At 41.1% G+C, this 27,746-nt stretch overlaps 1 protein-coding gene across 1 annotated transcript in view; it reads left to right on the forward strand.

Moving 5' to 3' along the window:
* Nucleotides 1-20,851: 20,851 nt before the first annotated feature.
* IFIH1 (interferon induced with helicase C domain 1) overlaps nucleotides 20,852-27,746 on the forward strand; it is a gene marked incomplete at its 5' end in the record, with an annotated part of 55,707 nt that continues 48,812 nt past the window's right edge. Inside the window, one exon of the mRNA XM_082658811.1 lies at nucleotides 20,852-21,307. Coding sequence (XP_082514937.1) covers nucleotides 20,852-21,307 — 456 coding nt within the window. The remainder of the gene's footprint in view (nucleotides 21,308-27,746) is intronic.

Genomic DNA, 27,746 nt, shown 5'->3' on the forward strand with positions numbered 1-27,746 from the left:
CTCCGGACGCGCAGGCCCAGCGGCCATGGCTCACGCACCCAGAAACTCCGCGGCATGTGGGATCCTCCCGGATCGGGGCACGAACCCGTGTCCCCTGCATCGGCAGGCGGACTCTCAACCACTGCGCCACCAGGGAAGCCCTAGTTAAATTTTATTCTAAAAAAAGATGAAAATTTTAAAATATGAGTATGTCCCAAACATTGCATGGATCATACTTATACCAAAAAAATTATTCGCTGTTTACACGCTGATAATATACAAGGCATCCTATATATTATCTGGCAACCCGACAAATGACTCAACATTTGGGCAAACTCTTTTAAGTTGTGCCTCCTAATTATATCTGTAAGGTCGGATCTTAACAAACGGCACCGCGAAACAGAGGAAAGCTTCAAGTGAGCTTTATTAGGGAGCTCGCGGGCGAGGTTCACTGATACGAGAGAAAGGGGCCAGAGAAGTCGCTCCCGGGCGAGGGTTGGGCAAGATTTTATAGGGGAAAAAGGGAAAGGGGTGTGGTGAAATCTGCGAGGGCGCAGGGTATTCCTTGTTTGGTGGTCTTTTCGGGTATCCTGGGGGACCGTTAGTCCCGCCCCTCGAAAGGCGGGAAGGCTGGGCTGGGTTCAAAGTCCCCAGGTCAGTTCCTGGAACTGGGTGGTCCGGAATGTCTCCAGGGCAGTTTCTGGAACTGGGTGGTCGGTCTGATGCAATCTGTGAATCTGATTGTGTTCCCCTGCCTCGGGCCAGTTGGCCTTACAATATCCACCCAGGAACAGCTTGGTTTTTAATCACTCGGTGCAAAGTTAAATGCTCAATTACTTTGATTTATTAAGTAATAGTCATTGACAGTTTTGCTTTTCTCTGGAGCTCAAATGAATTTTGTAGCTCCAGCTTGAAAAGGACAGGACACACACAGTGACGGGACAGCTGTAGACTTAGTTTAAAAACAAACAAAAAGACCATAATGATATTATTTTGAGTTATCTCTGAAGAATAAGACAACTACTAAAATGTTTCTTAAAAATAAGGATGTGGAAGAAAGTGTCATCTATTAGCAGAGGAAATCAACCTTGCAAAGCTGAGTAACTGTTGGTCATTTACATTACAGAGGCGGAACCTGTTGAACTTTGTGAAACCTAATTTTCTCAGGAAGACATAGAAAGGAAGATTGCTAAGGTACAAGCCACTCTTGACAAAATGTGCATTGGTTCCCCTAACACAATAAGAAATACTTTAGCCAGTGAGGTTAAATTATTGGCATAAATAAATAAAGGGGGATGGTAAAACCTATTTGATAAGAGGAAAGAACACTTAACTCATTAAAGCATCAAGTGATAAAGCATTACAAAGCAAAACAAATCATTGCGAAGTTTTATTCTAACTGATTAACTGCGTATTCAAAGAAATACTCAGAGAGGATCAAGTGTTTTACATTTACAATCTTAGTCTAAATCTCTGGTCAGAATTTTTGTGCATCTTCTTTTCATCATACTAGCCTTACCAATGCATTACATTTTTTTCAAAACTCCATGGGTTCCTTGCATTTCTACACATGTGGTTTCAAGATAGGGATTGTATTTTCCTCAAGGTCAGAGAGAAGATTTGCTGCAAGATAGCAAAGCTAATTTCTCCTTCCAGGGCAAAGTTTGCTTAGGTTTGCTAGCAGGACTTTCCTAAGCTTAGAGTTCCTTCATGCTGATTCAAACCCACTGCTTCTGCATCACCCACCTAGGAGCTCCATTTCACTCAGTGGAACTTGGGAGCAAAAGGAATGCATGAGAACCTGAAGGTCATGCTGCCTGTGCTGTAAGTAACAAAGTTCTTTGTCTCTGACAGAGGAATCTCATGCCTTCTGTCAACTTCTATGAAATTGTGGCAGGCTACTTGTTAGCTTGCAAGTAGGATAAAATATCTGATCCTTTGACGTTCTAGGCAACGTGTCTCTTTCTTAGAGAAAGAACTACGCAGGGAAGTTCCTACTGAAGGGTAGCAGAATATGCCACCCCAAAATATGCCACTTTGGCATAAGGATTATTTTAAACTGAAGGCAACTGAGAAGAAACAGATACAAGAAAAGCTCTCTACTCGCCAGTTGCCTAACAACAGGACCAAAGGGTCCCTCTTCCCCTCTCTACCAAGGACAGAAATGAATACTCTGAGACAAGTTTAGTCCCTTATCAATAAAGAAGGCAGGGACTTAAATCTGCATAACAAATCTTATGTTTGTTTATCTTTCTTTTCCTGGTAACCTCCCCGTAGCTAGTTTCCCCACACCTTTCTTTTCTCTTTAGCTGAAGATGGTATTTAAGCTGAAGTTCTAAGACACCTCTGAGAATTATTCATTTTTCTCTGGGTATCTCCTATGCATACATGAGGATTCGTGTTAATAAACCTCTGGGCTTTTTTTTCTCTTGTTCATCTGTTTTTTGTCGTAGAGATCTCAGCCAAGAACTCAGAAGGGTAAAGGGAAATTGATTTTACCTCCCATACACTATCATGTGAGATACAGAAAGGATTTTCTACACTATAGTCTGCTGTATCTCTGTCTCTAAACCTAGTATTTCATATTATAAATTTTCTAGTATAGGAACTTACAATAAGTCAATAAAGAGTATTTTTTTAAAGTAACTGTATGATCAGGCCACCCAAGATGGCTGTTGTCTTGGTCTCTGCTTCACCTACACCCTACACCTGCTTCACCTACACCCTACTCACCTGACTAACCTCCCCACATACTTGCCCCAGGCCTTAGCTAACCGCTGTTGCTTTAGCCACAGTGATAGCTTATCAAAGGGGCAGTGAGAGGCGTGCTCCTCTGAGCCAACCTGATGTCAATTCCCCCTATAATTGGTAACCCACTGTCCCCGGAGCAAAGACTGCCCCATGTCCTCTCACTGTCCCCCACACATGGAGGGGTGTCGCTCCAGGACCTTGCTTCAGATGTCTAAGCTCCCCCATCCAATAAACCACTGATGTCTCTGTTGCTGACTCCGGGCTCTTTCTTCCGTCTTGAAACTGGTTAAGTACGGGGCTTGCAGGGCTGCTTAGTGCAGCCCAACAGTAATAGTAATGAAAATTTGCTCCATGATTCAGTGAGCATTGTATGAACAATATCATCTTATGAAAATGTAATGTATAAAAAACAATTTTAGGGGCGGAATCAAGATGGCATATTAGGAGGATGTGGAATTCACGTCTCCTCACAACTAGGGCACCTACCAGGCACCGGTGGGGGACCACGGACACCTAAGGGGGTGGGAGGAACCCCCAGCGACTGGGTAGGACGTGGGGCATGGGGGGAGTGAAGGGGGAGGAGAAGTGGAGGCGGGACGGGACAGGCGCCCCTGAGGGGCAGCTGGGGGAGGGGAAGGGATCCCACGCCCGAAGGGGGAAATTGGGGAACAACTGGGAGGGCAGAGGATCAAAAGGGAGCGTGGCCAGGTTTCCCCTGCCCACTCGGACCCCCAGGAACCTGTTGAGATCCGGGGCCTGATCCTCTGCCCACCTAGGCTCCCTCCATCTGTGCAGGTCCTGAGGCAGGGAAGGGGGAGCAAAAGTAAAGGCCGGACCTCCGGGACCCCTGAGGGGCAGCTGGGGGAGGGGAGGAGTTCCTACACCCAGCGGGACCCACCCACGGTTAGGGGTCCAGCAGCGACAGGGGAGACACTGGGGGAGACGGTACGGCAGGGCGTAAAGGAACAGAAGGGAAAGGGGCCAGTGCTTTCCCTGTCCACTCAGGCACGGGGAAGCCTGCTGGGCTCCCGGGACTAATCCTCTACCCTCGGAGCCTCCCTCCTGCTGTGCAGAACCCAAGCCCCGCCCCTACACCCCCACCCAGGGCCCCACCTCCACACTCGGAGACCCCCTCCAATGAGCTGGGCCTACACCCCACCCACACACCCTCACTCAGGGCCCTACCTGCAAACTCCAGAACTCCACCCTCTGGAGGCCCTCATTTCAATGTGCTGCCTCTACCTTCTTCAGCAGGTCCTAGCAGAGGCCCCGCCCCACACTCAAACGTCAACTCCCCACCCGCGAAGGTCCCACCCCAGCCTAAACCCCACCCCTGCCTGAGATCCACCCCACCCCACCCCCACCCCCGGCTAAACTCCGCACCCATTGCCAAGGCTTTTTAAAAATTTTTTTTTCCTTTACTTTTTCCTCTTTTAGATTGGGGCTCTGTTTTACCTTGTTGATTCATTGTTGTTGATTCTTTTATATTTTTATTTTTCCTAATAAATCTTTTATTTTTCTAATTTTATTTTATTCTTTATACTTTGTTAGTGATCTCTCCTTTTGGCTTGTTGCCCCGTCCCCCCCCCCCAAACTTTTTCCTTGTGGCAGTCGTTTCAATTATACTTTTATTTTTCCTAATATATTTTTTATCTTTCTAATTTTATTTTGTTTTTATTCTTTGATATTGTACTCCTCCATTTTTTATTTCTTTCTTCCTTTTTTTTTTTTTTTTTTTTTTACTGTGCCATGAAGCTTGTGGGATTTTGGTTCCCAGGCCAGAGGTCAGGCCCAAGCTCCTGTGCTGGGAGCTCCAAGTCCAAACCGCTGGACTAACAGAGAATCTCAGACCCCAGGGAATATCAATCAGAGTGAGGCCTCCCAGAAGTCCTCATCTCAGCACCAAGACCCAGCTCTATCCAACTGCCTGCAAATTCCAGTGCTGGACATCTCAGGTCAAACAACCAATAAGACAGGAGTACAGCAGCACCCATAAAAAAAAAAAAAAAAAAAGACAAAAAAAAAAGTTACAGATGATGGAGCAAGGTAAAAGCTTACAAGATCAAATAAATGTAGATGAGATAGGCAACCTACCTGAAAAAGAATTCAGAGAAATGATAGTAAATCATTTTACTATCAAATCCAAAATATTGGAAACAGAATGGAGAAAATACAAGAAACATTTAACAAGGATCTAGAAGAACTAAAGAGCACACAAGCAGTTATGAACAACACAGTTGCTGAAAGTAAAAATACTCGAGAAGGAATCAATAGCAGAATAACTGAGGTAGAAGAACGGATAAGTGACCTGGAAGATAAAATAGTGGAAATAACTACTGCAGAGCAGAATAAAGAAAAAAGAATGAAAAGCACTGAGGACAGTCTCAGAGACCTCTGGGAAAACATTAAATGCAGCAACAATCAAATTATAGGGGTCCCAGAAGGAGAAGAAAAAAGGAAAGGGTCTGAGAAAATATTTGAAGACATTATAGTCAAAAACTTCCCTAATATGGGAAGTGAACAAGTCCAGGAAGCACGGAGAGTACCATACAGAATAAACCCAAAGTCAAACATGCTTAGACACGTATTAATCAAACTATCAAAAACTGAACAAAGAAAAAGTATTAAAAGCAGCAAGGAAAAAGCAACAAATAGCATACAAGGGAATCCCCATAAGGTTAACAAGTGATTTTTCAGCAGAAACTCTGAAAGCCAGAAGGACATGGAAGGACATATTTAAAGTGATGAAATGGAAAAACCTACACCCAAGATTACTCTACCTAGCAAGGATCTCATTCAGATTCGATGGAGAAATTAAAACGTTTACAGATAAGCAAAAGTTAAGAGAATCAGCACTACCAAACCAGCTTTACAACAAATGCTAAGGGATCTTCTCTAGGGAGGAAACACAAGACAAGGAAAACACCTACAAACACAAACACAAACCAATTAAGAACATGGTAATAGGAACATACATATCGATAATTACCTTAAATGTAAATGGATTAAATGCTCCAACCAAAAGACATGGACTGGCTGAATGGATACAAAAACAAGACTGGTACATATGCTGTCTACAAGAGACCCACGTCAGACCTAGGGACAAATACAGACTGAAAATGAGGGGTTGGAAAAGGATATTCCATGCAAATGGAAATCAGAAGAAAGCTGGAGTAGCAATTCTCGTATCAGACAAAATAGACTTTAAGATAAAGACTGTTATAAGAGACAAAGAAAGACACTACATAATGATCAAGGGATCAATCCAAGAAGAAGATATAACAATTGTAAATATTTATGCACCCAACATAGGAGCACCTCAATACATAAGGCAAATGCTAACAGCCATAAAAGGAGAAATCAACAGTAACACAATCATAGTAGGGGACTTTAACACCCCACTTTCACCAAGGGACAGATCATCCAAAATGAAAATAAATAAGGAAACACAAGCTTTAAATGACACATTAAACAAGATGGACTGAATTGATATTTATAGGACATTTTCACCCAAAAACAACAGAATACACTTTCTTCTCAAGTGCTCATGGAACATTCTTCAGGATAGGCTATATCTTGGGTCACAAATCAAGCTTTGGTAAATTTAAGAAAACTGAAATCATATCAAGTATCTTTTCTGACCACAACGCTATGAGACTAGACATCAATTACAGGAAAAAAAACTAAAAAATACAAACATATGAAGGCTAAACAATATGCTACTAAATAACCAAGAGATCATTGAAGAAATCAAAGAGGAAATAAAAAAATACCTAGAAACAAATGACAATGAAAACACGATGACTCAAAACCTATGGGATGCAGCAAAAGCACTTCTAAGAGGAAAGTTTATAGCAATACAATCCTGCCTCAAGAAACATCTCAAATAAACAACCTAACCTTACACCTAAAGCAATTAGAGAAAGAAGAACAAAAAACCCCTGCAAAGTTAGCAGAAGGAAAGAAATCATAACGATAAGATCAGAAATAAATGAAAAAGAAGTGAGGAAACAATAGCAAAGATCAATAAACCTAAAAGCTGGTTCTTTGAGAAGATAAACAAAATTGATAAACCATTAGCCAGACTCATCAAGAAAAAAAGGGAGATGACTCAAATCAAAAGGATTAGAAATGAAATAGGAGAAGTAACGACTGACACTGCAGAAATACAAAGGATCATAAGAGATTACTACAAGCAACTATATGCCAGTAAAATGGACAACCTGGAAGAAATGGACAAATTCTTAGAAAATCACAACCTTCTGAGACTGAACCAGGAAGAAATAGAAAATATGAACAGACCAATCACAAGTGCTGAAATTGAAACTGTGACTAAAAATCTTCCAACAAACAAAAGCCCAGTGCCAGATGGCTTCACAGGCGAACTCTATCAAACATTTAGAGAAGAGCTGACACCTATCCTTCTCAAACTCTTCCAAAGTATAGCAAGGGAGGAACACTCCCAAACTCATTCTACGAGGCCACCATCACCCTGATACCAAAACCAGACAAAGATGTCACGAAAAAAGAAAACTATAGGCCAATATCACTGATGAACATAGATGCAAAAATCCTCAACAAAATACTAGCAAACAGAATCCAATAGCACATTAAAAGGATTATGCACCATGATCAAATGGGGTTTACCCCAGGAATGCAAGAATTCTTCAATATATGCAAATCAATCAATGTGATACACCATATTAACAAATTGAAGGATAAAAACCATATGATAATCTCAATAGATGCAGGAAAAGCTTTCAACAAAATTCAACACCCATTTATGATTAAAAACTCTCTGGAAAGTAGGCATAGAGGGAACTTACCCCAATATAATAAAGTCCATATATGACAAACCCACAGCCAGCATCATTCTCAATGGTGAAAAACTGAAAGCATTTCCTCTAAGATCAGGAAAAAGATAAGGTTGCCCACTCTCACCACTATTATTCAACATAGTTTTGGAAGTTTTAGCCACAGCAATCAGAGATGAAAAAGAAATAAAAGCAATCCAAATTGGAAAAGAAGTAAAACTGTCACTGTTTGCAGATGACATGATACTATACATAGAGAATCCTAAAGATGCTACCAGAAAACTACTAGAGCTAATCAATGAATTTGGTAAAGTAGCAGGATACAAAATTAATGCACAGAAATCTCTTGCATTCCTATACACTAATGATGAAAAACCTGAAAGAGAAATTAAGGAAACACTCCCATTTACCATTGCAACAAAAAGAATAAAATACCTAGGAATAAACCTACCTAAGGATACAAAAGACCTGTATGCAGGAAACTATAAGACACTGTTGAAAGAAATTAAAGATGATACGAACAGATGGAGAGATATACTATGTTCTTGGATTGGAAGAATCAACATTGTGAAAATGATTATACTACCCCAAAGCATCTACAGATTCAATGCAATACTTATCAAACCACAAATGGCATTTTTCACAGAATTAGAACAAAAAATTTTACAATGTGTATGGAAACACAAAAGACGCTGAATAGCCAAAACAACCTTGAGAAAGAAAAACGGAGCTGGAGGAATCAGGCTCCCAGACTTCAGACTATACTACAAAGCTACAGTAATCAAGACAGTATGGTACTGGCACAAAATCAGAAGTATAGACCAATGGATCAGGATAGAAAGCCCAGAGATAAACCCACGCACATGTGGTCACCTTATCTTTGATACAGGAGGCAAGAGTATACAATGGAGAAAAGACAGCCTCTTCAATAAGTGGTGCTGGGAAAACTGGACAGCTACATGTAAAATAATGCAGTTAGAACACTTCCTAACACCAGAAACAAAAATAAACTCAAAATGGATTAAAAGGGCTTCCCTGGTGGCGCAGTGGTTGAGAGTCCGCCTGCCGATGCAGGGGCACGGGTTCGTGCCCCGGTCCGGGAAGATCCCACATGCCGTGGAGCAGCTGGGCCCGTGAGCCATGGCTGCTGAGCCTGCGCCTCCAGAACCTGTGCTCTGCAACGGGAGAGGCCACAACAGTGAGAGGCCCGCGTACTGCAAAAAAAAAAAAAAAAAAAAAAAAGGATTAAAGACCTAAATGTAAGACCATACACTATAAAACTCTTAGAAGAAAACATAGGCAGAGCACTCTATGGCATAAATCACAGCAAGATCCTTTTTTACCCACCTCCTGGAGAAATGGAAATAAAAATAAACAAATGGGACCTAATGAAACTTAAAAGCTTTTGCACAACAAAGGAAACTATAAACAAGATGAAAAGACAACCCTCAGAATGGAAGAAAATATTTGCAAATGAAGCAATTGACAAAGGGTTAATCTCCAAACTATACAAGCAGCTCTTTGCAGCTCAGTATCAAAAAAACAAACATCCCAATGCAAAAATGGGCAGAAGACCTAAATAGACGTTTCTCCAAAGAAGATATACAGATTGCCAAAAACACATGAAAAGGGCTTCCCTGGTGGAACAGTGGTTGAGAGAGTCCGTCTGCTGATGCAGGGGACACGGGTTCGTGCCCCGGTCCGGGAGGATCCCACATGCCGCAGAGCGGCTGGGCCCGTGAGCCATGGCCGCTGAGCCTGCGTGTCCAGAGCCTGTGCTCCGCAACGGGAGACGCCACAACAGTGAGAGGCCCGCGTACTGCAAAAAAAAAAAAAAAAGAGGGATGATATAGCATCTCAGTGCAAGCAACAGTGAGAATCTGTTACCACCCTTAGACTGAGGGGGCAAGGCACGGAAGCAGCCACTGAAACCTGGAGGTAGTAGCTGTGTGGAGTGGGCCACCTGACATGACCTTCAGTAGAGGGATGCACGATGAACTGGATGGAAGGGAACTGAGAAACAAATACCACAGCCTCACTCTCTTCCCTGCCTCCGATTTCCTTTCAATGCTTCCACTGGCTGATCCCAATCAGAAAAAAGAGAATTCAAGGACACAATTCATAAAGGTCAGCCTCCCAGGGAACAGTTCAATGCAGAGGAGGGTGGAGCATGGATCGTTAGAGGCAAGTGGAAAAGATCAAACACAGTGAACAAAAATAAATCCCGTAACTTACATTTATAATCCTGCCAAAGTTTAATGACTCTTCAGTTAGAGACTCAACTTACATAATTTTTCTGTAAGGCAAAAATCCAGATAAGTTGCCTAAAGTTAGTATTTATAGAATAATTATATCAAATGGTGAATCTCTCTTTAATTAAATCCAAATGCTTGATTGAGCAACTAGGCTATGGAGATGAGAGAGGGAGAATGAAAGAGAATCCAGGTTTTTATTCAGCCACCATGATTCCAGTACAGACTCGAGCCACCCATTACAAGAAGCACTGTGGCAACCAGCCCAGAAGAGGAGGTGGGGTGGTGCAGGGAGGAGAAAGGAGGATGTAACCTAGCAACAGAATCTTTAGGCCGCAGTTTGCTCATAAATTTTCAAAATGGAAGTTAGTGATATCAGAAAACGTAATTAAATCAAGAGAAAGTACCAAAAAGATGTGAGTGAGGACATAGCAAATATCTAGGTATATGAGTAAGAAAGATCAAATATTTTTAAAAATTAAAATTCCTGTGCAAAATGTCTTTCTGTATAGTATTTTAAATACATGTACACATAAAGTAAAAAACTGTTTGGAAGGAAACAGAACTGATTTCTATTGGAAAATGCACGTGCCTAAAATAGAGGTTTTTCAGTATAAATTGGAAAAATTAAATGGTTATAGTCTCCACCTTAAAGTATTAACTAAGCAAACATGTATCTTCAAGCTTATGACCCTATGATAGTTATTCAAGAATGAAAAAAATAGTTGATATTTAGATCAATTTTGATATTTCCTCCTGATTGATATCTGAGAAACATTCATGTAGAAAACTATCAGCTACCCATATCATGCAGATAATAATACCTAAAACAGAACAATTTCCCTTTATTTACTGATTTCATTCATTCAGACACACTCTCTGACTTCAAGAGAATATATTAATTGGTACACTAACTACATTTTCTTATTTTCTGTATTTTTAATGTTCTGGGATCTGGGTCCTCACTGACTGTCCCTCCCAGGAATAACCACTTCTTAGAGGTAGCAAAAGACTGAACAGGGAGTGTGCCTTTCATCGCAAACTAGCCAGTCCAGAGCCCAAACTCTGAACTATCTCCTCTCTCTGGCTCTTACTTGTCAAGAGGCAGTATCCTCTGCACTAATCTTCCTGGGGCCAGATACCAGGCACCTAGAAGAAACAGCTTCTCTGCCCCAGAGCCTGCTAAAATTATTCAAACCAGCCAATTCTAACCCTGCTTACCCTGCCTTGCCTGGTCATTCCCATGGAAACCAAAATAAAGGCTCCCACCCCAGGCTTTCCCCTTACTCCTTCTACCTCCTGACTGACCTTGGTGCTTCCCTATGTGGTCCTGCATGGTCTGGTGTGCCCCCTCCTCTTGGAAACTGTAACAAACTGTTTTGTTTTGTTTTTTTGCGGTATGCGGGCCTCTCACTGTGTGGCCTCTCGCGTTGCGGAGCACAGGCTCCGGACGCGCAGGCTCAGCGGTCATGGCTCACGGGCCCAGTCGCTCCGCGGCATGTGGGATCTTCCCGGACCGGGGCACGAACCCGTGTCCCCTGCATCGGCAGGCGGACTCTCAACCACTGCGCCACCAGGGACGCCCCTAACAAACTGCTTTTTCAATGGCAATCGCCTCCTGATCTGTTGTCCTCATCATACTGGAATAACAATAAAACTTTCATTTTAAAACAATTGGTTCTAGTCATTATTGTCTATTTTAACTCTTGAAGGAACTGTGCAATAAATATTTTAGAGATTGATAATTGACTCCAAGTTCATCTATTGGCTGTGTGACGTTGGGCAGAATAACACAACTTCTATGAATCTCAGTGTACCTTTGCAAAATGGGGAAATTCCCTACTAGCAGATAAATTAGTCCTCTTTCTGTTCTCTGTTTTTATAAGATATAATACTTTATACTAAATTATCTTCCCATTAGGAAATGTAGATTATATCCCTTTTCTGTTATCTGGCAAAAAAAAAAATCTATAATTGTACCTAGTTACAGTTTCATTTACTTGAGACCAGCCAAACCAGTGCTGACACAATTAAGATTTGTTAGTTAAAACCCCACAAGGTGGCGGCAGAGGCAACACCATCAGCAGCCAGCAGCTCTACAGAGGAGCCTGAGGAAGGAAGGAATCAAGGCAAGTGCCTTTCTGGGAAGGGCGTGCATACACCTGAATATCTAGGACTTGGCCTGTGCTGCTCTGGGTCTGCTGGGTCATCTAGGGTCCAGGGAACTTACTAAGCCACAGGCAGTGCTTGGCCTCACCTGAGATTCTGGGCCAGCTTTTAGAATTCATTTTGTGAAGAAGTTCAGGTTTTCTCTACAGTTCATTGTGATGTTCTACTAATACTGTATGTTACTATTATTCTTAATCCCTAATTAACAACACACAGCACATTTATGTGCACATAAGCAGTCTATTCCTGAAAAACAAAATATTTCTGACATGTAAAACATCACTTACAGTCCAAGCTTGCAGTCTTATTTACAGTCATCCATCTGTTAAAATCATAAATCCTTCATCTTAAAGTATTTTAAAAGAGATCATTTGTAGTAACAAAATAATTTGGACCACACTATCATTAAAATTTTAAAAATCTCCCACATAGTACGATACGTCCCTCTTGAGGTTTTTAATTGCATTTGAGGGAGAAAGAGTCAATGAAATGAAACCCTCTGTGCTAATTAAGTTCTAAAATTGTGTACCACTTCTGAGGGGTGGGAAGGACCATGCAAGCTCCCCTAGAGCTGTTGAATCTTTATACCCTCAACACAAATATGCATATAGACACACAAATGCAACACACGGATACACACATTCTAATTAGGAATTCGGAGGAGAAAAATTAAATTCTCTTAGGTGTATATCAGGAAATATTTTAAATATTTTTAAATATTATAAAATTTAATTTTCCTAGCTGAGGTTGAAGAAGGGGATGCTCTACTACTTGTTTCAGTTTTCACCTTGCAAACCAGTGTCCTTTTCATCATATGTTTAGTGCTAATTTTTTATATTTTTGTGCTTTTTGTTGGTGATTTCACTGTTTTAAATGGCCCCAAGCATAGTCCTGAAGTGTTATCTAGTGTATCCAAGCACTGGAAGGCTGTGATGTGCCTCAAAGAGAAATATGTGTTAGATAAGCTTCATTCAGGTGTGAGTTACAGTGCTGTTGACCCTGAGTATAATGTCAGTGAATTAACAATATATATTAAATAAGAAACACACACAAAGCAAGGTTATGCATTGATTGGTTTTAAAAATGTTGTGAATTAGGCTCTCAGGAACCTATACTTCCTCAGGAGAAGTCGTTCCATATTTGCTAATTCAGGGTGAGTTTATAGCGAGTAACGAGACTCCACTGTACTCTCTGTTGGCCCTAGGCTAGCAGCGGCCCTCATCTCTAGTTCTCAACTCTGGCTGGAGAGTGGAATCACAGGTGGAATTGAAAGGAGAAATAATTGACAATAAAGTTCCAATTGTGGAGATTCTGATGCAATAAATAATTGTATATATGTCTCCCTGTGAGTCAAATATACAACTAGGCTTGAGAACAACTTTCTAGCTCACTTTGCCACCACAACAAAGAATTGAATGGCTGCTTTGGTACTTCCTATTGGGGATGCTCTTCAAGGGCAATGTGTGTGCTCAGGTAAGGAAAGCATCTAAAAAACAAATTTTTCTAGCTTTCTCTGGGTTATTTTTGTATTTTAATGGTCAAATAAAATGGCTTGAGCTCCTGTGACAAACAGTGTCTTACTATTAGAAATCAGAATTTTTTAGTATTTTGAGCAGGTATCACTTTATTTTAGGGGCGGTGTCACAGCCCAGTTCTAGCCAATGAGACATATAAAAAAAATTCTGCTGTGACACTTTTGTTTTCCTTCACTGTGGAGAAGGCAAGTGGGAGAAACTCTATGTTCCATGCTGCTATAACCTACTTTTAACTGGAGTTGTAGGAAGAAATGATGTTCAGAGCTGTAGTAGCCATTTTGCAACCATGAGAGAAAAGCCAAGAAAATTACAGGACACATCCCAGAGTTCTGACCTCAATGAGTCATTGACTCTTCTTGTTATGTGAGAAAAATCAATTCCTGTTGCTGGGCCACACCTACTCAGGCATCGTCTTTACCTTGCAGCTGGAAGTATGCCTACTGAGATGGCCCTTCGTATCCTGTAGAGCATGGTAAGTCTGGCACAGTTCCTAAGATGTCTGACAATCCCTAGAGGGCTTATGCTCTCATCGTCTCTCTTGGATGGAATTCTCAATCTATGCTCCCTGTCTCACTTTCTACAGATACACTTTTCTCTCTGTGTAGCTCTGCTCCACCACATGCGGCCACTGCCTCTCCTTTATTAACCAAAGCACCACAACACAAACCCATTACATGTGGCAGCCTTTCATGGAAGACCTGGGACTAAGAAGAGTCAGTACAGCAAAGGCAACTCAGGAATGAACTTATTATATCCTGGCCACCCCTGCCGCAGGGAATCTCTCACAGATTCTTTCTCCCCTTGGAATGTCAATACAATCTACCTATGGAGATCTCTTCCTTGGAGATCTCTTCCTCACAGTTGAGGTCACCTCAGCTCACTCTCTGATGAACAGATGTTGAGTGTGTATAGGTATGTGCACACACATGCATTTACACATATATTTGTGCAATTAAATATTGGTAGGAAATGCATTTGAAATATTAATAATGCCTATCTCTGGGTGATAGGATTATAAGTAATTCATATAATCTTCTTCAATATGATGTGATTTTCCCCCTGAAACTTCTACAGTGAATATAAACTATTTTTTAAATAAAAATTAATTTTTTAAAAAGGGTCCAATTCTGGAAAAAATCTGCTGGGCAGCATGTCTGGCAATAGGCTATGAAATATATTCAAGTTCCGTGTATTAACTTAATATACCAACATTTGTCACAAAGCAATAATAACGCTAGCAACTTGGAATATTCTACTTCTACGATCTAAACGTTGAATTTCTTTTCCTCCCGGAGCTTTCTCTCCTTTCACCTCCACACCTTTCCCCCTTCATTCTTATTAATACTGCTCTTCAAATTTAACACCATCTCTAGCCCTTGGGAAGCTCTCTAGAGCTGCAGTCTCCAAGTACTTTGTTCTTTTATTTTTTATAAATGTATTTATTTTTTTTGCTGCGTTGGGTCTTTGTTTCTGTGCGAGGGCTTTCTCTAGTTGTGGCAAGTGGGGGCCACTCTTCATCGCGGTGCGCAGGCCTCTCACTATCGTGGCTTCTCTTGTTGCAGAGCACAGGCTCCAGATGTGCAGGCTCAGTAGTTGTGGCTCACGGGCCCAGTTGCTCCGCGGCATGTGGGATCTTCCCAGACCAGGGCTCGAACCCGTATCCCCTGCACTGGCAGGCAGATTCTCAACCACTGCACCACCAGGGAAGCCCCAAGTACTTTGTTCTTGATCCCTATCAGTTAAAATATTTGAACACGGACCCCAATAAATATATATATATATATATATATATATTTAGAAAATCTTTACATGTACAAATATAATGACATATCCTAAAATACAAACAACAATACAAACTTAAAAGTAAGGGATCAGGGCTTCCTTCCCTGAGAGGCCCGCGTACCTCAAAGAAAAAAAAAGTAAGTGATCAGACAAAAGTGAAATAAAATTTTAAAATGCAACTGATATAATCTACTGTATTAATAATAAAAATAATTTGTAACTGACAATGCTTTATTTTTTTTTTTTGAAATCTTAGTGTAACCATGTGATTTAGCAGCTCAAAAGTTTGGTTCAATTTATCTCAATATTTGATTTCAATAACTCATTCTACAGCAATAACTTCTGTCTCCTAATCCTACTTCAAGACTTTGTCAGCTATATAGGAGCAGAGGTGAAATGAAAATATTTAACTAAGTATATGGGGTGGGTATTAAGCAACTAGAACAGCCACTCCTCACTCAGAATGGACACAGACCGAGACATCTAACCACACAGTGCTCACCAGCTAAATGTCAACCAGGATTTCAAGGAAAAGACAATGGCACTCTACCTACAGTTGACTGTAGTTTGTTCTTGAGCATTTATTGTAAAATAAAGTAAAAGAAAAAGAAAAGCTCAGCCAATTTATGCCTTTGAGGCAAAGGTGTTGTTTTAAAGGTGTGAAAATATGCAAGTAACTGCTTTTAAAAGGAATTAAGCTATGGAGGAAGTATTTAGAAAAATGGATGTTTGGAAAATGTTTCACTGACACCTGATTTTTTTGCCAAAACTTTTCATTATGTTGAAAAGCTTTCACACGTGCACACTTAAAACCAAAAGTTTATAACTGAATTTTTGGAAGTAATTAAGAAATGGGTATCATGATCTAGTAAACTTAGAATTTTTTTCTATTTTGGACCTATTTATGTTTTTGAAATATAAACAATATCCTTTTTTTAACATCTTTATTGGCATATACTTGCTTTACAGAGTTGTGTTAGTTTCTGCTGTGCAGCAAAGTGAATCAGTTATACATATACATATATCCCCATATCACCTCCCTCTTGTGCCTCCCTGCCACCCTCCCTATCCCATCCCTCTAGGTGGTCACAAAGCACGCAGCTGACCTCCGTGCACTATGCGGCTGCTTCCCACTAGCTACCTATTTGAGAATGGACCTGAGGACACGGGGAGGGGGAAGGGTAAGCTGGGACGAAGTGAGAGAGTAGCATTGACATATAAACGGTATCCTTTCAATAAACTTTTCTGCTAAATCAGCCTATCAGCTTTTGTTTCTTGCAAAAAGGGATCCTGTGTAAGTATCAGTTAGATGGCTATTATTATATAATGTTTATGTGTATAACTAAGTTATTTCCTCTATCAACCGTACATTCGTTGAGGGCTAGCAACATCTCTTACTCATCGTTTGTATAAAAATGCTGGCAGTCATGTATAGGGCATGTATAACATGCCAGGACTAGTGCTAAGTGCTTCCAACAACCTTATGACATAGTACTGGTATCATTATCATTCTCGTTTTACAACTGAGAAATTTGAGGTTATTTTCCTAAGATCACACAGCAATTAAGAGGCAGTGCTGAGATGTGAATCCTGGTATCCTGAGCTCACAGTCTCTAAGCTTAATCACAGCTCTATTCTGCTAGTCAAAGGGCATCTAACTGTAAATTACACAGAATAGGCTCTTTATTGATACAATTTAGTAAACAAGTGAAAAAAACAGAGCATCAATTCTAGAAGCATTTCCTCATCAAATTAAATTTATTGTCATTTTCTTTGGAAAAGGCATTACTGCCATGTGTGGCCATTAAATTGTAGTTCTAGTTTGTCAAAGAAGTGGCAGTTATGATTTTTACTACTTCTTAGCTGTAGAAAACTCAAATGGTAAGTTGGATAACAGCAAGAATCTGTTATCTAGCATCTTCCTGAACTACAATTTAAAAAACAAAATGCTAAAAGGTGACTTTTAAAACTGATGGAGACTGAAATATTGCTTTTGGGTTTAAAAAGAAAAGGCAGCTCTAGAAAAAAGGAAAAATATAGCTCAGTATGACTTCCTACCTCAAAGGAGAAAGGAAACAGAAACTTATGTTTAGAAACAATAAGGAGGATGATAATAAAAGTTATATGAAGAAATGTGACAGAGGAAACCCCTATTAAAACAAAAAAGAAAATAAACTAAACCATGGTGCAAAAATATAGATGAAGAAAAAGGATACATTTTGAGAGATTGGCTTTCTTTTTCCTCAACTTCTTTCCTCCAGCAGTGGCTCTATCAAGACTATGGTAGGGCTTCCCTGGTGGCGCAGTGGTTGAGAGTCCACCTGCCGATGCAGGGGACATGGGTTCGTGCCCCGGTCCGGGAGGATCCCACATGCCGCGGAGTGGCTGGGCCCGTGAGCCATGGCCGCTGAGCCTACGCGTCCAGTGCCTGTGCTCCTCAACAGGAGAGGCCACAACAGTGAGAGGCCCGCGTACTGCAAAAAAAAAAAAAAAAAAAAAAAAAAAAGACTATGGTAGATTCCTAAAAATAAAGAGGTTTATATTTTCCCTCAGGATCAGTCCTCATCACTCAATCTTCATGCAGCAAAGTGACTCTTACCTGAAAGTAAATATGTATTGATAATTTTTATTGATGGGTATTATGTGATGCTAACGGTGAGGGTCAGGAGAGGGCATCTATATGAAAAATCAACCAGTGAAATTGCAATGTGCATTATTAGCTAGATCTTACCAGAGTCCTCATAGCACTTATCCTCACCTGGCACACTGTATATTTTCTAGTTATTATTTATTTTCTGTCTTCCCACTCCCATTAGAATGTCAGACCCATAAAAGTAGGAACTTTGTTTAGTTTTATAAACTGCTCCTAGAGCAACACTGGTCACATAGTAGGTTCTTTTTTAAAAAAATAGATTTACTTAGTTAATTTATTTTTTGGCTGCTTTGGGTCTTCGTTGCTGTGCGCGGGCTTTCTCTAGTTGCAGTGAGTGGGGACTACTCTTCGTTGGCAGTGCGAGGGCTTCTCATTGCGGTGGCTTCTCTTGCTGTGGAGCACGGGCTCTAGGTGCGCAGGCTTCAGTAGTTGTGGTACACAGGCGCAGTAGTTGTGGCACATGGGCTTAGGCTTAGTTGCTCCGCGGCATGTGGGATCTTCCCGGACCAGGGCTCGAACCCATGTCTCCTGCATTGGCAGGCAGATTCTTAAGTGCCACCAGGGAAGCCCCACATAGTAGGTTCTTAATAACAATTTTTTAAGTGATTGAATGAATGATATAATCTAAATACCAAACATTTAAACTTCCACTTTTGACCCTCTTTCACCAGGACAGCAATTCTGTGCTGTTAAGAAGATGTCATTATTTCCCCATATTTAATAAGCAACCCCTTTTTATTCCCCAATGTTTGAAACTAAAGGACGGACAGATGAGTAACAGGGGACAGAACGTTTTTTGGTTTGTTTGTTTGTTTGTTCTTGCTTTAACATACTGAATAAAACCTGCCAGCACCTGAGGGGGTGAGGGGGACTTTAATAGCCCTAACAGATATCTTTGTAGACACATAACTAAAATTGATAATTTGAATACTTCTGTAGAAATGTCTAATGTGGTTATCTTCTACCTACAAGATAAAGTCTCCAAAGTAAATAAAGATATGGTAATATTTTGTGAAGAAACAGCAAAGAATAGCATAAATCAGGCTCATCTGCAAGGCCAAGGTTCTATTTCACTTCAACAACTTTCACTGTGTGTTTGACATTAAGCCAGCTGCCGGGTCAAGGCAAATAAAATTCCCATTCAGGGGGAAAATCAGCAAGGGCCTACTATTTGTAGAGTATTGTACTGGTCCTGTGTAAATATGTCCTTTCTTCAAGCAGCTTACAATCCTTGGGGAAGAAAAAAGGCTTAGCTACATAATATAATTAGCAAATAATATAAGACGACAGCTATAAAGTACTCAATTGGGTATTTTCTATGCCTCCGGTAAATACAAAGATTCTGTGTTTCACTTATCCAGTCCAAAACTCCACCAAGCTTCCCTGGCCTATCCAAACTTCATTGAATGTGCATTGCTAGCAGATTCCTTTTCCTAAATATATCTTTTTGACAGCCTAAATGACCCCTTCCTCCTCCATATAATTCTGGACCATGAGGTTCTCATTATGAAGCAGATAAGCTACCACCCACAGTCATCCAGGGTTGCAGAACACCTGAATGAGTAGCCACGTGAAGGACTCACATTTATGTGGCTTCTGTACCGAACCAAAGCTGCCACTTCTCAGTGTGGGTGTCTCTTCCCTCATGACATAGACAAATGTTGATGTTTACTACAAGTTGGTACATTAGTTGCTAATTAAGTTCCTAGCTGCTTCAGCCAAAACTTGCTGTATTGAATCCAAGAAAAGAATGGCAGCTACATCAAAAATAAGTTGTTGGGGATTTTGTTTTGTTTTATTAAAGGAAAGTTGTATATTAAAGAATATGGGGAACTTACATACTGGGTGATGGGAAACCCTCAGTCTTGGCTTCCTCCTAAGCTGAGTTGTCGGTTCAAGTCCTTCAGCATCTGTCACCAGGCCTTGGTCAAAGCCAAATAAATACTACTATCTATGCATGAGGCGATACAGTTAATTGCTTATCATTACTTGCTCTTTTGCATACCCACCCACAAATTCCCAAAGAGTTACTTCTTGGGGACCCACAGAAGGGCAGGTTTGTTCTGGAAAGGGTACAGCGGTCACTTCATCCTGGGGTTCTGGGCTTAACACATCTCTGAAAAGATGTCTTCTTAGCTTCATCTCTCTGCCTGTCCCCTGTAATCTTACCACTCAGGCGCGGCCAGGGGCTGCCTGCATTCACCAGCCAAGGCTAACACCTTGCTGCTGACATCAAGGTCTGTGGCCGTTTCTCTTCCCCTCTGGGCTGGGAAGCCCCCAGTCACGCGCTTGCACCCCCTCCACATCTTAGCTGACGAGGGGTGATGTGAGACGGCCCTGGGAAAGAAGTCTGAATTTTAAGGCCGAACCCTGCAAGGTAGACGAAATACCCGCTGGCATTGCTGGAGCGCTGCTGTCTTACTCGCTGGAAGAGAGAATTCCCTTTCTTTTTCTTTTTCCCACAGGGCCCTTGACCGAAGGACTGTGCATACCGGAACCGACCAAAGGGTGGCTCCTCCCAGACCAGACACTCCCCGCCCGGCGGATTACGTGTGGAAAGTCCTGAAGAAGAGAATCGAAACAGAAACCGTAATCAGGCAAACTATAAAACTGCCTGGCTTAAGCTGGCCCAGAAGCTTCCACCCCAGTGCGCAGACGAGGCGCACCGGTCCCCAGCCCCTGCGAGCGCCCGCCGCCGCCGCCGCCGCTGCCGCCGCGTCCTGCCTACCTGCCCAGGTGCGACCGCGCCCTCGCGCGCCCACCTGGGCGTCGTGCAGGCAACCCCGTCGTTGCCAGGAGCATCGCTGCAGACCCTGCCGCTCCAAAGCAGCGGGCCACGCATCTCATCCGCTGAGCTGAGAACAGCAACTTGTCCGTCTATTGGGGAGAATCTTCTCCGACCTCTGAGAAGGAAAGATGTCGTCGGATGGGTATTCCGCAGACAAGAATTTCTGCTATCTCATTTCGTGTTTCAGGGCCCGAGTGAAAATGTACATCCAGGTGGAGCCAGTACTGGACTACCTGACCTTTCTACCTGCAGACGTGAAAGAGCAGATTCAGAGGACGGCCGCCACCACCGGGAACATGCAGGCAGCTGATCTGCTTCTGAACACCTTGGAGAAGGGGGCCTGGCCCCTCGGCTGGACTAGGATGTTTGTGGACGCCCTCCGGCTAGCAGGCAACCCCTTAGCCGCCCGCTACGTGAACCCTGAGCTCACAGACTTGCCCTCTCCATCCTTTGAGAATGCTCACGATGAGTGTCTCCAATTGCTGAACCTCCTTCAGCCCACACTGGTGGACAAGCTTCTGGTTACAGATGTCTTGGATAGATGTGTGATGGAAGAGCTGTTGACAGTTGAAGACAGAAATCGGGTAGGTGTCAGTTCAAATGGAGCTGGACTTGTAGGCAGATACAGGTATTGCAACTCGGGGTTGTTCCTCCATTTGCCCCATTCCAAATGTTCTTTGATATCTTTTGGTAAATTTGGATCCCTCCTTGAGAAGAGAATATCTAGGCTTTTGAAAACATAATTTTGAAAACGGCTACTTTTCTAATTCTTTCACTGAAATAAACTAAAGAGGAGTTAACTTTAGAATAATAATGTATGCTAATAGACAACATTTATTAAACACTTACTGTGTGCAATTAGTATCATTTGCAAAATGTATTATCAGAGTTCATGCTCGCAATAATCTATTGAGGTTTTTTTATGTTATTAACTGTGCCGTTTTACAGGTGAGAAGACTGAGGCAGTTTAAATAACTTGCCGAAGTTCTCCCAGGAAGACATTAGCAGAGCTAGGGATTTAGTTCCTGATGGTGTGAAATTTTATGTCTTATTTTATAAAGTTCCATAGAACAGGGATCAGCAAACCATGATCCATGGGCTAAATCCAGCCCGAAAGCTAAGAATGGTGTTTAAATTTTTAAATTTTCAGTTCATAAAGAAAGTTTTCTTGGAACACAGCCAGTGCTCATTCATTTACATGCTATGATTGCGCTTGCGCTTTAAGAGCATTTGTACGGAGACGTATAGCCCACAAAGCCTAAAATATTTATTATCTGGGCTTTAAACAAAACATTTGCCAATCTCTGGCCTATATTATGCACTATACCATTTAATTTTGGTCCAAATAGGGAAACTACATAGTACACACACACTTTTTTTTTTCTTTACTCAAAGTTTCAACTCTCTGGGAATCAAAAATTGGAGATAATTAACTGAAAAAATATGTTGCTAGTTGCAGTTTTTCATATTAATAAAAGAATAGTGGACTTTTTACGTGGCATTTTGACAGGATGGATTTTACAGGTGACTTTACACTTAATGTTTTATTGTTCATTGTTTTTCAATGAGTGAGGATGTCCTGTGGAGTATAGAAATGCTTACCTATTTAAATCTGACTTACTCAGGGTGTGAGTCAAAAGTCTTATTTTGAAAGGCATGTAGGCAAATAAACCCATTTTGAGGGTCAAAGTCTAACATGCTATGATTTTTGACACTTTCTTTCTCTCTTTCTTTTTAATTCATCAACTGTTTGTATCCTTGTTACAAAGTTCTGGGCACGGGACTCGTATCAGCCTATGATGTGACTTGGTCTTTAGTGACTAAAGTTAATACTCCTTCGTCCTCTTGACAGCCGTAGGGCCTGTCCAAAGACCCAAGCATGCATCTAATTCTGAGGACTGGTTTTCCCAACTAGTAAATTACATTACACTGTTGTCGGTAACGTTTATGTAGTTTTGTGTATTGAGAACCAGCTAGAACGCATTATAGTAGTCCAGCTGGATATGACAAATGTGTACATCACTGTGGCAGAAACTTAATTTGGAAGACAGTATGCAGCCTTCAAGCCAGCTGGAGATGGAAGATGGCATTTCCAGCCACAGTAGCTGTTAGGAAGTCCAGAAGCAACAGAGTCCAGTAACACCACAAAGCTGTTTATGTTTAGTGGGTACGATGTCCCGATTGCCAGCGAAACAGCACTTCTCCTTATTTACTCTAAATATGTCTGCCTATCAGCATCACTTTTGTCTTGCCTGGATTGAATTTCTGCCAGCTAGTTTTTATCCAAGTTCTTGATTCTGGCAAGCTTGGAGGCAGCTAGCAGGAATGCAAGGGATTTGACACAAAGAAGATATAGAGTAAAGGGACATTTGTGTAGTGGTAGCAGTTAAGGCCAAAGCAACCCAAATTCTCCCTCAGAGTCGTATTTCAAAGGAGGCCCTGAAAGCTAGAGGAGCTATGTATCTGAGGCTTTCAAAGGAGCAATAGTGTCTGCGTGAAACTTTGGAATAGTTTTTGTACACGTCATTTTACAGGTACCATCAGTCTCAAAAGGAATCAATGGCGGATGATGGAAAGGCACCACTAGGTTTAGAAGAATCCACAGCATGTTGATATGGGGTCCTTGAGGAATGTTTATCGTATAACAGCAAAGTGTAGTGGGGAAAGCATGGGAATTTGGAATGGCAAGACCTGGATTTGAGATCTATCTCTGTCTCTTACCATCTGCGTTACTTTGGACTACATTATTTGTTTCCTGATCCTAAGTGTACCCATGAAAATGGACATAATAATAATTTCCTGTCTCATTCACAGTATTTTATTGAACATGAGTGAGAAATAGTGTTTATGAAAAGGCTTTATAAATAAGAAAGAGCTGTTTGGTTATGATGTGACTTCTATTATTTATTTGGTCACATTTCCTTGTGAATTTAAAGTTTCAGGGATTTAGGTAAATACCCCATGTTGAAATTGAGATCTGCCTCCTAAAGTCCCTGGATTAAACTGTGATTTGAGGGAGAAACAATGTTTTTCATCTAAGGATGAAACCAGAACCCAGTTAGGACTAAGTATAATATTGGTGCTTAATAAGTGTTGATTGATTGGATTTATTTCCAAGGAATTGTCTGGAATAAGAAATGAAAACACTTGGAGTAATGAATTGCCTTGCCAGGCATTGGGGAATGGATGGGTGCATGACGAATATAAGATCTCCAAATCTGCTTTTTTGACACCTTAAAATAGCATTTAACTAAGAAATCAGAACTTCTAAAAAACATTTTATTTTAATGCTTTTCCTGTTTTCCGGTTGACACTTTCTACTTGGTCTTGGATTCTCACCTCCACCTCCCAATCCCTGCCCCTCTTACGTAAGCACTTCTAAAAACATGATCCTAGATTTAGTTTTGTGACCAGCAGGTACCCAAAGAAATTTATTTAATCCACTGATTATTCATTCATTCGGTTTAAATTTATGGAGCGGCACCTTGCATCAGACACCATGCTAGTGCTGAAATGATTGGAGAATAACACAAATACTGTCTGTGCTTTCACGGAGTTTACTATGCGGTGTTGATCAGTGTTCATTCTTCTAACAAATAATTAAAGAATGTCTAGTATATGTGAGGCACTATTGCAAACACTGAGGACTCAGCAATAAATACAAGAATCACTTTATAGATCATTATAATAGATGCTCCCTAACAGCAAGGGGGTGTCCCTGTACTGACTTGCTTCTATTTAGGATGCTAAGTGACATCGTAGCACATCCATGACTTAGACAGCCATGAACTGTGGATCATGTAAACATTTCTATAGTGTTTTTTTAAAAAATTAATTAATTTGTTTATTCATTTATTTATTTTTGGCTGTGTTGGGTCTTCGTTGCTGTGCAGGCATTCTCTAGTTGCCTCAGGCGGGACCTACTCTTCATTGTGGTGCGCCGGCATCTCACTGCAGTGGCTTCTCTTTTTGTTGCAGAGCAAGGGCTCTAGGTACGCCGGCTTCAGTAGTTGTGGCACACAAGCTCAGTAGTTGTGGCTCACGGGCTCTAGAGCCCAGGCTCAGTAGTTGTGGCACATGGTGTTAGTTGCTCTGCGGCACGTGGGATCTTCCTGGACCAGGGCTCGAACCCGTGTCCCTTGCATTGGCAGGTGGATTCTTAACCACTGCACCACCAGGGAAGCCCCTCCACACTGTCTTAATATCAATTTGAACAGATTAAGTAAGCTGCATGTTTCAGCCCTGCCCAGTTCAAAGCATCAAACATCTATAGTCCTAGAAGACACTCGGTACCTTTCATTTACACAGTAGAACAGCAGATAATATCACCAGTCCAACTAGAAACCCTCCAGTTCCATCTACATGAAGTTGAGTATTAGAGTTAATCTTCTTCTAGCTCATTGTAATGTCAGGTAAATTAGGATGGGTAAGAATTTTATTAGCAACAAAAAGTACAAATAAGAAATTAGTTATGTCATTGTGACAATACATAGTCATTCAGAAAGACATTAACTTTTGGAGGGAACTTGTTCTTTAAAAATTCTTTGTTTTTAACGTAAGAGTTTTGCTTCCTGATTTACTGGTACTGAGGGTTGAGCTCTGCTATATTAAAAGGTCACCATTATATTTAAATAGCTATCTACGGTTGTTCTGAGGGGGAAGAAAGCATTTTTATCTAACTTTACAATTGTGTTGGCAAGCCAGTGCTTAAACGAAATATCTTTGGTTTCTCTACTGATTTCTGTTAGAAAAAACATAGATCAAAGAATTCAGGGAGCTTCCCTGGTGGCGCAGTGGTTGAGAGTCCGCCTGCCGATGCAGGGGACATGGGTTCGTGCCCCAGTCCATGAAGATCCTACATGCCGCGGAGCGGCTGAGCCCGTGAGCCATGGCCGCTGAGCCTGCGCGTCCGGAGCCTGTGCTCCGCAACGGGAGAGGCCACAGCAGTGAGAGGCCCGCGTACCGCAAAAAAAAAAAAAAAAAAAAGAATTCAGGATATGAAAGCATTGAACTGTATTACCCACAAACTCATATTTATTTTACACTCTATAAATTAGTTAACAATGTATCCATAGACATTTTTAACTTCATATTCAGAGAATACATTCAGTGGGGAAGGAACATGAGTGGGAATCATTATATGTCCTGTTTCAGGCTCAAGTCTAAATATTCATTTCCCAAGAATTTCAGTAATCAAGTGTATATATTGGGATTTTTTTTTTTTTTTTTTTTTTTGAGGTACGCGGGCCTCTCACTGTTGTGGCCTCTCCCGTTGCGGAGCACAGGCTCCGGACGCGCAGGCTCAGCGGCCATGGCTCACGGGCCCAGCCGCTCTGCGGCATGTGGGATCTTCCCGGACCGGGGCACGAACCCGCGTCCCCTGCATGGGCAGGCAGACTCTCAACCACTGCGCCACCAGGGAAGCCCTATTGGGATCTTATATATAGGAGAACAAATTTAAGTAAAAAACATTGTGTGATTGCTTTAAAGGGAATTGATGTACTTTCTAGCAGGAAGGAACTAGGAAGATTTCTTAAAAATTCAGAATCTTGATGACCCTGCTAAAATTGCACGGGTATTATATATGTAGTTCCACATTCAAGTAATAAAAATACTTGCAGGAAATAATGGCATAATGATTCTCAAATGCCTGAACTCAGTAAGGACAAAGCAAGCTTGACAAATACAATTCTACAGTAAAGATCGACTAACTGGTTAATTGTCAAAGAAAATTTAGTGGATATAATATGCTTAGGTTTTTAAGTATAAGTCTTTATTACAGTGCTTCACTTGTTCATTTTAGAGAAATGCTTTCTGATTACTACTTCTGTGGAATGAGTTTAAAGCTGATAAAAGGCTGAGATAATTAAAAATGGAAATGGTTGAGTTAAAATAAGGTGCTCAAACCAGTCTCATTTAGCATCTTTAGAGACTACTGCTTAAATTAGCAGGTAATAGAGATGTTACAAACATCAGAGAAGACAAAGGATTTCCACTAGAAAATTAACAAAATTAAAGAAAAGTAGGAAATGAGCAAGAATCTGCTTAGAAATGCTGTGGGGGAGATGGACTGAAATCGCCTAAATTTTATTAAGTCAAGTAGTCATTTTAACCACTTCTTGTCAGAAAATGAACTTAAAATTGGAGACAATTACCAGCTATAATTACAGCTCAGTAAGGCAGTATTCAGCCTCTGAAGCCAATGCCTGGGATCTAATTCTACCTCTGCCATTTACTAGCTTTGTGGCCTTAGAGAGGTAACTGGACTTCTCTGAGCCTTGGATTTCTGATCTGTAAAATGGGTTAATATCGGTATCTTCTTCAGAGTTGTTGGGTTGATATATGCAAAACATGTATAATAACATAATTATCTATTAGCTGATGAAACGAACATATTCTTTGGGTAGAAATCATGTGGTATAATCTTGTACTAAGTAGTGTCTGCTGGTGAAATGTTTGTAAAGATAGATGTTTTCCCAGTCATCATAATAATAAACACTGAATTTGTACCAGACATTGTTCCAAAAATGTGAATTCCTGAAATTAAATGGTTATTGGATATATTTATAGGACTAGAAAATACACAAATTTGTAGGAAACAATTAATCTAGCTGAATAGTCCATATTATACATGTAGAAGATGGGCAAATGTTGAGAAAGACCTCTGAGAGTATGTAAGTTAGTACTTCTTACCTAAGCTGCTGATTAGAATCAAGAGGTGCTTTTGAAAAAAGTTTCTGGTTTCCCCCCATGGACAAATCAGAATCTCTGGGGGTAGATTTCAGACATCAGTATTTTCTAAAGCTCCTCAGGTGATTCTAACATGCAGCTAGGATGGACAAATGCTGTAATTTTATTTCAGTTGCTTCATTTTACACATGTAGAAACTGAGGTCTGGAGAGGAAGTGGCTTGACTAATGGCCCAGCAAGTTGATGGTGTCCTGCCTAATTTCTTTCTGGTCTAAATGTGATCTTTTCTCCAAATGTTTGGTGCTGTATTAAGAACTGGGGAGATGCACTGTA

This window comes from Grampus griseus (assembly GCF_964374135.1).
Source record: "Grampus griseus genome assembly, chromosome: 7".
In the NCBI taxonomy this organism is placed as follows: Eukaryota; Metazoa; Chordata; class Mammalia; order Artiodactyla; family Delphinidae; genus Grampus; species Grampus griseus.